Source organism: Frankliniella occidentalis, unplaced genomic scaffold (assembly GCF_000697945.3).
Source record: "Frankliniella occidentalis isolate FOCC.00 unplaced genomic scaffold, Focc_3.1 Scaffold6, whole genome shotgun sequence".
In the NCBI taxonomy this organism is placed as follows: Eukaryota; Metazoa; Arthropoda; class Insecta; order Thysanoptera; family Thripidae; genus Frankliniella; species Frankliniella occidentalis.
The window spans coordinates 1040992-1051511 of NW_026267136.1; the positions used below are offsets into that span (position 1 = coordinate 1040992).

Here is a 10520-nt window from a genome sequence, read left to right on the forward strand (position 1 = left end):
ACCAAAGTCGAGGAAATGCACCCAAAGCCCATCTTTGCAATGCATTCGGAAATTACCACAAGTTCGCGTTGGGTTTTTGGAAGTGTACCGAAACTAGCACTATCTTTTGGAGGATGCGTGAACTTTTTGCGGAGAAACGGCAATACACCTTGACGATAACCGAAGCGCGGATACTCATCCTAAGTTACCTTTATGCCATTCTCAGAGTACGGGACGAAAGGTCCCCCCTTAAGTGATTTCCCCTCGGTCCCTGAACAAAGTTAATTTTAGAATCGTGTAAAAATGACGTCATTTTTGTACGGCCGAGGTAGACGTTCTACTGGGTGTAGAGAAGCGTTCTCTATAAGTGGTGTGATTTGTTGTTGCAGGGTGACTCCCCGTTCGGCAAGTCTGACGCGTACGTCAAGCTGGAGCAGCTCGGCGAGGGGTCATACGCCACCGTCTTCAAAGGCTTCAGCAAGTGAGTGTGTTTGCGCTACAAAGGGATAATGAGGTTGTTTCGTTGCCATTGGCTTGTCGTCTGACCCGGATGGGTGTTGCAGCCTGACGAACCAAGTGGTGGCGCTCAAGGAGATCCGGCTGCAGGAGGAGGAGGGCGCCCCCTTCACCGCCATCCGAGAGGCGTCGCTGCTCAAGGACCTCAAGCACTCCAACATCGTGACCCTCCACGATATCGTGCACACCAGGCACACGCTCACCTTCGTGTTCGAGTATGTGGTGAGTGTCTTGCTGTTGTTATTCACAACGACACACCTAGGGGTCCTACAAGTGTGCAGTAGTTTTTTACTACATTTATTTCGATTTCTTCTGATGTTTTTGATTTTTTTTCCTGATTTTTTAAAATTGAAGTACCCCTCGCGACACACTTCCTGTTTGTTTGACCGTGCTGTCCTGTTCCAGCACACCGACCTGTCGCAGTACATGGAGAGGCACCCGGGTGGCCTGGAGCTGCACAACGTCCGCCTGTTCCTCTTCCAGCTCCTGCGAGGGCTGTCCTATTGCCACAAGCGGCGCGTGCTGCACCGAGATGTCAAACCCCAGAACCTGCTCATCAGTGAAGCAGGGGAGCTCAAATTGGCAGACTTCGGTTAGTTTCCACCCGGCGCCTCATTTTTTTTTTAAGTTTGTCTTGTTGGCAAAGTCTGTAATCGTCTTGTGTCTTCCCAGGTCTTGCTCGTGCCAAATCGGTGCCGTCCCATACCTACTCACACGAGGTCGTGACCCTATGGTATAGGCCACCGGACGTGTTATTAGGAAGTACTGAATATTCCACATCTCTAGATATGTGGGGAGTAGGTTGTATATATGTCGAGATGATTACGGGCATTCCCTTGTTTCCTGGGGTTCGTGATACGTATGATCAACTTGACAAGATTTTCAGGGTACGTCAACCTTAAAAATGTGACAGACTCTCTTGTTTGTGCTACTCCTAGCATTTTATTTTAATTCCAATTGATGTTTCCGTTCTAGATATTAGGGACACCAACTGAAGAAACATGGCAAGGCTCAACTCATCTACCAGGTTTTAATCTTAACAAATTGTGTTTGTACCGCCCTCAAAGACTTGGGCTTGCAATACCACGCCTATATGATATTAAAGATGGAGAAAATATGGCTTCATCCTTGCTTCAGGTAATACTGAAAGTAAAAGGAAAATAATTCATTCCTAAAAACAAAAATATATTTCCAATAATTTGTTAATTAATTTGTTAATTGTGATTAAAATTCTCAGCTGAACCCTGACAAGCGCCTTGGAGCAGAGGAAGCGTTAAGACATCGTTATTTTCAATCATTGCCAAAGAAGTTATATGAACTGCCAGACGGTGAGTGACAGAAATATGTTTCTTCCTATTTTTTCTTTTCCTCTTTTTTACCACAATTTTAAAACAATAAATTCAACATTTATCATTACAGAAGCATCTGTTCTTGATGTAGAAGGTGTCCACTTGTACCCCGAACTACGAATTTCTGGGAAAACCTGAGGGTTGGAGGCGCGACGGTCGCCTGGGTACCCCAACTATCGAGCGTACCTCACATGAAGTGCTGCCTGATCATTGTCATGTGGTGGACTCGCCGTCCCGTCCTAAGTGGTGCTCGTTCGTCCTCGTCGTCTACCTTCTGTGCCACATTTAGTCTATTTCATACATGGTGCATAGAGGATTGTCAACAGAGTCCATTCTTTTTTTAAGGATGAAAAGTGTTGGTTGTGATGTCACAAAAAATCAATCTGTACGTCAGTCTACCTTATCTGGCATTGGCGTAAACACAAACCGTTCTCCATCCTCTGGGAGAAACTTGTTTTCTCTGTTTGTTGATCGTTGTTGAAATGTTGATTTAGGTATGTTGTTATTATCTTATTGATGAAGTGACTATGATGGCTGGATAATGTGATTCATTACACACCAACACATGGAAGTTTTCATCTTTCTGTTTTTATGTTTAGTCTATGCATTCTATTGTTTTTGTTGTTGAAGTAGTGTTTGGAATGATGTGCAAACCATTTCTCCTCCCTATTCATTATTCTGAAAACGTGTTTAGTCATTGAGGAAATCTACCATTTCATATGAGGATAAATTTAAATCAAGCCAGTAAACCATAGGATCACATTTCCTCGTACTTTGAATACTTTCATTAAGATGGTAGTGGGTTGTTGTTTTTCTTATCGGTCTCGTGCTCAGTGCAAGTTCTAATTTTTGAGATGTAATTTTGTGATTTTACAGTTTATACTATACTTCACAATAACTAATTTTCTCTTTTAATTCATGTTTTACATATTTCTGTTTCATGGCATTAACTTTACAGTTCATAGTAATTATTTTCTGAAGATTGTAAACACAATCTTATGACTCCCATTCTTGGGTTCAACGTAAAACAAATTAGTCCATAGAATATCTCTTTTCTTTGGAAGCCACCAGTTGACTTGAATTGAGGACTTCAGAATGGATAATATCTAATTGTTCTTCTACTATAATTTGTCATCTTGGTAAATTTTAGAACTTCATTACTATTCTTGTTTTATGAGTGGTATCGCATCTCATTAATGAAAAGGAAGAACATTTTTAGTATGACAAAACTAGCAGAAATTTAAGCATGTGATGATATGTGGAGAAGTGCTGGAGAGATGACGATTATCTTGCCACTTAAAACATAAAAGGCCTGACCTATATAAATTCATACCCACCTTCATCATCTCTTGCAATGAGCTCTTATCATTCCCAACCCACCTGTCGAAATTGTCAATGCCTCTAGCAAGGCTGCTCATGATTCTTATGTATTTCTTACATACTATTGTTGCCAATTAATAACAAAGAGCAAATCCTTTTTTTCATTTCAGATACTGAAATGAATTTTTAGTATGACACTCAGCCAATGGGTAACACATCCTTACAAATTCTATGTACTCTAGTCCCATTCTTCTTGTGTTGGTAAGATCATTCCAGAGTCCTTCCTTTAGGCTAGGGCGCTCAGCAGAAATTTATATCAAATAAACATGTTTTACTAATTAATGTTGTGAAATAATATTTGTCATTTACCAATAATGTAACTGTGATACAATTGTCTCTCTCAATTCTTCATTTTTTTTGTTTGTATAGTATAAATTAATGCTCAGACTCCTTGCATTTTCTACATGTGTATTTTTTTAATTGCTTTGATTAATCGGATGTAATGTCTAGTTCTAGATGTAAAGTACAAGTTTGTTGCAGATGAAAGTCATGTAACAAGAGAGATGTACTGTGTACTGTGATACACCATCAGCCATACTCTCTTGGAAAGTTTCAATTAACATGAGGGGAGGAAAGATCTTTGGTTATGCAATACTTTACTTTGTCTTTAAGCACATTATTTTGAAAATAGCAACAAATACTGTACTCTCCTGTATGCTTCAAAAATTTACTGTAGCCAATATGTGCCATTAGCTAAAGTAAGTGCTGGATTCTATGGATCGAATACATTTTTACATGGCTCAACTTGTACCATTCAGGAAGTTATAGAAACTGTAATTTAATTATTAGTTGCAAAATACAGTATAAACACCATAGTTTGAAGATGGGAGGTAAAATTTGTAAGCCACAGTAAATTTTAGTAGCAAATCTATGTCAAAATGATTCTTGAAAAAAAGACAAATATTTCTGGTCTCATCTTCTTTTTTTTAGTTCGAATCAGACAACGGTGTAAACGGTTTTGTATGTTTGTATGGAGAAGTATAGAGTAGAGAAGAAAAGCGTGAACTTCATCCAGAAATATGCAGTTATAGAAACTCATTTTGCTTTTCTTCTTTAGTCCAGACTTTTTTGTATACTTTCAAGAAAATTTCAAATAAGCTGAGTTATGTTATTTATTCTGCAACAAAGTTAAAGAACTGATTGTGTCCAAGATCCACATATTATTACCTAGAAGGTAGAAAGTCTGATCAGAAGAAAGTCTGTTTGGGTGAGATTGATCTTCCCTCCTGTATCTTCATATCACCAAAAGAAATTTCTGTTACTTGCGTCTTGCCAGTATTTTCTATGCACACAAATCTTTAGTGATAATTTTCTTTTAAAGATTTCCTATCAATGAGTTCCATAGTACATATATGCTCAGTCTAAATTTCATGGCACTCGTGTTCTGAATTAGTTTTTTAAACAGTTGCGTGCACCGTCCTTGTTAATTCTATTACTGTCCAACAATAGAACTGAGAGTATTGAAGCCATATTCTCTCAGCTCATTCTCGGGCACAGAGGTGATATTTAGATTAATTCACACATGTTAATTATGCCATAAACTCCCATAGATTTTAAAGCTTTAAATTACTTTTTAAATATATGCTTAGTTTGTGGTTCAAGCCTCTTGCTAACTACAGAAAGCATTTTGTAACAATATACATTCATTATATTTATTGTGTTATTGAACAAGAATGTATATAGAGAGGAAAGCGGAGTATTTCTTCTTTTTTTCATGTACATTAGTGAATTTACATCATGTATGTATAGAAGTTCTTAAAATTAAAAAAAAAAGTGTAAATGTATTTGTCCATAAACATGTGTCATTCGGTTGTTAATATTTCATACAAAAAACTGTCAAACCAGACGAAAATAAAGCATCCTCAAGTACAGCTGGATTTTCACACATGCTCATTGTATTCAGTACTGCCTCTCCTGCAGAAACAGCTCTACAACACTGGTGCCATGAAGTGATAATCACGAGAGCGTCTGTTCAATGTAAAGTCAAAACCTTGACAAAGTAGATAAACTTTGTCACACTCCTGTTCTACTAGGGATAGGAGTTAACTCACATCAACATATTTCTATGTCACCCAAAGACTGAACTCTGACGAAGTTGGACTAGAATTGATAAAGCAGAGCAACAGAGGATCATTGGTTTCATCATAAATAACCCTAGGAAACTAGGAATAATTGAATATCTAGGCACACGAGAAAGTTAGGCCTGAGTGTTCCTCATAACTCTTCAGTAGTTGTTCACCTGTTTGTAAGAACTGAAACTGGTTTATCAAAGGGGCTCAACTTAACTGGAGTAGTATGGAGATCTTGTGGTCTTGAAATGGGACACAATGGAGAGTGAGTGATAAAGTTGTGAGGAGATGGACTGATAAGCACAATACCATCAAAATGAGAGACCTCATAGCCATCGAAACACTCATCCATGCTGCAGAATAAGCTTGGGACTGCAGATGACTTCAGACGTTTTGCACGACTAGTCTTATCAAGCCAGTCACAATCTTTGAAGTGAAGCTGCAGTAATAGAGGAAATATTAATTGTTTTGGTTAACCATTATTGTAATTGTTTTGGTTAACCATTATTGTAATTGTTTTGGTTAACCATTATTGGACAAGACTCAGCAGTAGTATAATATTTACCTGACAAATTCTATGGTGAGGCTTTGGAATCCACGACTCACGGCCTATTGCTTGGAGCCACTTTTCTCTCACATCAGGCTTTGTTGGGAAACCCACAAAACACATGTCTGGTTGTCTGTAGGAACTTGATGAACAATTTGGTACATTACATTTTCGTGGCATTTTGTAGTTCCGAGCAGTTCCGAGAGAAACCTGAAACAACGTTGACGCATCAGGGTAAGTGATATACGAAATATGTCATAATTCGCAGACTCTGCACCAATAATCTTCAAAAACTAAGTAAACCAATTAAAAGTAAGTAAACTCACATAACGCGCATGGTAGGGTTAGAACATTGTAAACACCAACATAACATCCGTCGCTGGTGCCTAAAATTCAAATAACAAGTCACGCCTGTCGCCATCTATGGGTGCCGGAAGGAAGCTCGCTGGGTCTCTATGAACAGGGAGTAGTCCCGTGTGACGCACCCGTTGCCTCGGTTGCAAACAAACAAAACATTAGCAGACGAGCAACAGTGGCAACAGACGAGTTTGTACGCTTCTCTTTAGAGATCTGTCAGTTGTCGCAACTCATCGGGAAAGCGGATTGCCTCTCGGGTTTTCTCGCTACAGTCCTTGTGCACCTTCATTCGAACATTTAAGCGAATCCACCGGTTGGACCTTTGAGGTTAAGAGTCCCCTGGGTACTTTTCTCGTGAAATGTCGTCGGTTTGTAGTTCTTCATGTACTGTGTCCTCTCATCTCGATGAAGATAGTAAGTAACGCTGCAATAATAAGTGGTTGTCTTTATAGGTTTGTCGTCTGCAACTACTTATCGGAGCTGCTTCTTACTTTATTTGTTAAGGCTCGTCGTGGTGGGAAGAGGTGTATGAGGCAGCAGACTTACACCCGGATGCACAGGCGAAGAAAAGTCGAATGACACAACAGGACATTTCATGTGAGTAATCAGTTGTGTGAAAACTTTTCCCTGTCTTTGTGTCAATGAGTATATTTAGTGTTGTCATTAACCTTATTGACAGTGCGCTACTCTGGAACCAAAGAATCTACTCGCCTAGGCTATGCAGCACTCGCAAAGTCAGATAAAAAAATTATAAGATTATCACCATCAGATGTGAAAATAGCTGCTGCAAAGTTGAATCTTAACTCAGGAAAAGAACATGTCAGCTTCTCTGGTAAACAACGCAGAGCTCGGCAAATTAAAACTGCGTGTCACATTAAATGCAACAGATGTGAAGCTCCCAGATTAAAATTGTCAGAGAGGCAGGAGATTTTTGACACCTTTTGGAACTTGTCTGATCACGAAAGGCAGTGGCTTTTCATTTTTGGGCTGGTGAAGACTACAATTCCAAGGAAAAAATCTTCAGTAGGATGTGGCAAGAAATTTTCTCGGCACTATTCCTTCAGCATTGCAGGATCACAAAAACAAGTGTGCAAGACCATGTTCAAGAATACTCTTTGCATTTGTGACTCTTGGATAGACAGTGCTCTGTCACATTTCTCGGAAGATGGGTACAAACCAGACATGAGAGGAAAGGTTAGATATGTGAGGCGGAAACGGGGGGACAATGCAGATCTTGAGGCAAGCTGAAAAAATTTGAGTAATTGCGTGAATCATATCAACTGGTATGAGCGTGTAATTTCTTGACATGATCGTGTTTCCCCTGTGGAGTAGAAGGCATTGTTTTCAGATGTTTCCTCTATAATTGTACAGAACTACCTTAGGGGAGATATCAATAACTTAAGATTCAAGGGAATCGAGCCTGTATCTAACTGTTTGAGGATTAAATGTGTTGATTAAGCTCTTTCAAAGTGCAATGCAGGTCATTTTGTGCTATGCAATAAAGATGTTGAGATACTCTTCTCTAGCCAATTTTTCATTCGGCCATAGACATGACTTTATTACTTATCCACTGTCATTTCGAATTACGCCAGAAATGTGTCGCTACGGCTTGTTGTGGTGTTTACACGAGGTTCGGACCGGCGATACCCCCTCACAAAAGACCGCGTGTGCAAGGGGTAACGCCGCAGCGCTGCAGCGGGTCCTCCCTCAGCGCCTGCGAGCTGACAGAGGCAACTCCACCATGCACAGACGTTCGGCGGGACGGCCTACCCACAGGCGCCCGTAAGAAACGGGTGCTTACAACTACGTCTCTGTTTGTAGCTATACCACTGGCACGGCCACAGGAAGCTTTTATCAAAAAAAACCCGCTCGGCATCGTAAATGCTCACGTCCCTCTACCCCAACCCGGATAAAAAATAAAAATTAAATGGGGTAGTACTTTCCTTATTCCAACACAGGACGACTTCGGCGGAGTTCTTCCGAACCACACTTGGTCAGAACATACTCCCGGGGTTTGTAAGACGGTTGACACGTGCGTTGGTTAATCTGTACTGACCCACCACACGACATGGAGTGGAGCCAGATTCTAGCTCTTATTAGTGCACCCGCTACCACAGCAAAGTGCCAGGCACCAGGGAACTCCCACGGCCCGCTTTCGCCGTGAGTCGAACCCCGGCCCTGACCCGAGTCATGTGCCACCTTCGACGCAGTGCCATAAGGACGGTAACCATAACCACTACGCCGTCGGAACTCCACGAGGGGAGGGGGACGTGGTGAAATGACGGGTTTGAAGTCAATTTGAAATTTGGTGGCCTGACAACAATTTCAGGTCGACGGAGATTCGAAACGTCGTCCTCCCACCCTCTGGGCGGGCATTAGAGTCCGGGGAACCCACCTTGGGGCTAACCTCTTTATTCCTGTAACACCTACGGGCAACACAAGTGGTTGGTCGCCCCACTCCCACTTCCTGTTTAAACAATAATGCACCTTTCCCTGCTCCCCCCTTCAAATTGTATAACATTTATATCAAGCCTCGAGGCATTAGAAACCCCCTGTTAAAGTATAAAAATGTAAAGTAAGAAGAACAATAAACCATTGAACACCCCCCCCCCAAAAAAAAAACAAACAAAAAAAACTGCCGACTGAGCTAGAGGCGAGATGCGTGTTGACGCTCCTGGGGACGAGCCATTCTACGCTGACGCTGACTGCTAAAAAAAGTTCTGTGTGAAAATTTTTTTTTGTTTCACACAACATATACCTATTGGTTAATTTTGAAGTGCTGGGAAAAACATGTCATAATGTGGCGATAACCTTTTCTTGGATTCCTTTTGTGAGAGGTGAGCCGGGACTTGGGCGCCGTGGGCCCCGCGGGAGGGCCTTCCCTCGTGTAAATGGCGGGAAGAAGTCTTGGAATAAGGTCCGTAACGCCAAAAGCTGGGCTGCACCGCTCTAAGAGAGCTCTCACCGCCGCGCATTACTTTGGAAAGAAAGTGATTCACGGACTTCCTTTTATTTGCATTCCTCTCTGCCGGTGGCACCTCCTCCTCCTCCCTGCCGCCTCTCGCCTCGGACTGCTTAATGAACGTATATCAGCTTAAAGCGGGCGGGCGAGGCGGCCAAAAGAAAAAGAAAAGAGAGAAAATGCAGTCCGAGACCAGACCGGAGATGTGAAGTGGGTGTCTTGAGGTCTGGAGCCGCCTAAAGACTCTCGCGGCGCACCAGCGGGAGTAGAAAAATAGAAATGCGACGTTAAAAGTACACATTTGAGTTTACAGAGTATTTGTTTTGCGATAGAGAATAAGCTTCCCCTCCGCCGGGCCGCAACTTATTGGCACCCGCGTCGCTCTCGCCTCGCTTTGAGGCGGCGGGCCACTGCGCCGCGGCCTTGGTCCTTGAGCCGCGCCAGGCCGGGCACGTCCGTCCGTGTCGATTTCTGCGGGATGGAAGACGTAATTTAAACGGAAATGAGTCAATCTGACGCCTTCTCCCTCCCACCCCCCTCCTCCTCCCCCGGCGAGTATCTCTCTCACTCCACCGCACTTTCTTCATTTACTTTTTTGCCGCCTGTGACGTCTCTCTCCCCCTTCGGACGTCCCTCTCTTTCTCCCCGTTTCTCTCGTATATCGTGGCGGATCGAGGCGACCTGCTCGGGGATGCCTGTCGGGTTTCGCGGGGATCATACGACGCGATGCGAGTGTTGGCTTGGCGTGGCGTGGCGTGGCGTGGTGCGGCGTGACACGGGGAGGAGCAGGACCAAAAGAGGCCAAATAATAAAGAAACCTTTCCCAGCAGGTCCTGAGAGGCCTCCACCTCCAGTCGCATCGCTGAGGCTGCGGCCACGGGCCGTGGCCCACGGCGGTATTAGGTTCTCGACGACGACATCCCCCTCGGCATTGACTCCTCGCCGCTCCGTGCAGAGCCGCCCACCCCTTTTCTCTTTGCTTTTCTTAAAACCAGCGCAGCAAACTCCTCCCCATCCCCCCAACAAGGACCGCACCGCCGCTCTGCTGCGCCCCTTTGCTCCGGAGAGGCCAGGGCCTTGTTTGCTTCCCTTCGCCGCTACTTTATTTTTATTTACTTTAATGCTCCGTCCTTGTCTTACCACTCGCGCGGCCCGTTTTAGACTTTTCTTTTCAGCCCGCCGCACCACCCCGCCCACTTCCTCCTCCTCCTCTCGCTCTGTGTGTTTGCCATCGGTCCAGGAGCCGCGGCTATTGGTATTCCCCCTTATACATATTAATTCGGAGCAATTCCCGTTAAAAGCACAAGCTGAATCCGGCGGCGGCAGCGGCGGAGACGGAGCGCGGGGCGTGGCGGGGCGGG

At 43.4% G+C, this 10520-nt stretch overlaps 3 protein-coding genes across 5 annotated transcripts in view; 2 read left to right on the forward strand and 1 right to left on the reverse strand.

Annotated features, from left to right (window-relative positions):
- LOC113218156 (cyclin-dependent kinase 14) overlaps positions 1–5101 on the forward strand; it is a 162223-nt gene extending 157122 nt beyond the window's left edge. For all 3 annotated transcript variants that reach the window (XM_026438380.2, XM_026438381.2, XM_052271240.1), the window contains 7 exons: positions 369–460; positions 543–717; positions 901–1087; positions 1168–1382; positions 1471–1632; positions 1733–1823; positions 1915–5101. In XM_026438380.2, the coding sequence (XP_026294165.1) occupies positions 369–460; positions 543–717; positions 901–1087; positions 1168–1382; positions 1471–1632; positions 1733–1823; positions 1915–1982 (990 nt within the window). In that variant the 3' untranslated portion in view covers positions 1983–5101. The remainder of the gene's footprint in view (positions 1–368; positions 461–542; positions 718–900; positions 1088–1167; positions 1383–1470; positions 1633–1732; positions 1824–1914) is intronic.
- LOC113218159 (THAP domain-containing protein 1-like) lies at positions 4323–6292 on the reverse strand. Its single transcript, XM_026438385.2, has 3 exons — positions 6167–6292; positions 5859–6050; positions 4323–5732 (listed from the first exon to the last, which is right to left on the reverse strand). The coding sequence occupies exons 2-3, from the start codon at positions 6018–6020 to the stop codon at positions 5460–5462; spliced, it is 435 nt and encodes a 144-aa protein (XP_026294170.1). The 5' UTR covers positions 6021–6050; positions 6167–6292; the 3' UTR covers positions 4323–5459.
- Positions 6293–6324: 32 nt separating this feature from the next.
- On the forward strand, positions 6325–7718 carry LOC113218158 (uncharacterized). Its single transcript, XM_026438382.2, has 3 exons — positions 6325–6611; positions 6702–6794; positions 6877–7718. Exons 1-3 carry the CDS (start codon positions 6557–6559, stop codon positions 7443–7445), a joined length of 717 nt encoding a protein of 238 aa, XP_026294167.1. The 5' UTR covers positions 6325–6556; the 3' UTR covers positions 7446–7718.
- The last annotated feature ends 2802 nt before the right edge of the window (positions 7719–10520 follow it).

What these genes read in the sequence shown, in the direction of transcription:
- LOC113218159 (XM_026438385.2), bottom strand. Translation starts at nt 6,020, where the DNA reads ATGCCACGAAAATGTAATGTACCAAATTGTTCATCAAGTTCCTACAGA. An exon ending in CTCACCATAGAATTTGTCAG is followed by an intron (nt 5,733 to 5,858) that starts GTAAATATTATA and finishes CTATTACTGCAG; the next exon opens with CTTCACTTCAAAGATTGTGA.
- LOC113218158 (XM_026438382.2), top strand. Translation starts at nt 6,557, where the DNA reads ATGTCGTCGGTTTGTAGTTCTTCATGTACTGTGTCCTCTCATCTCGAT. An exon ending in CTCTCATCTCGATGAAGATA is followed by an intron (nt 6,612 to 6,701) that starts GTAAGTAACGCT and finishes TTATTTGTTAAG; the next exon opens with GCTCGTCGTGGTGGGAAGAG. An exon ending in GACACAACAGGACATTTCAT is followed by an intron (nt 6,795 to 6,876) that starts GTGAGTAATCAG and finishes CCTTATTGACAG; the next exon opens with TGCGCTACTCTGGAACCAAA.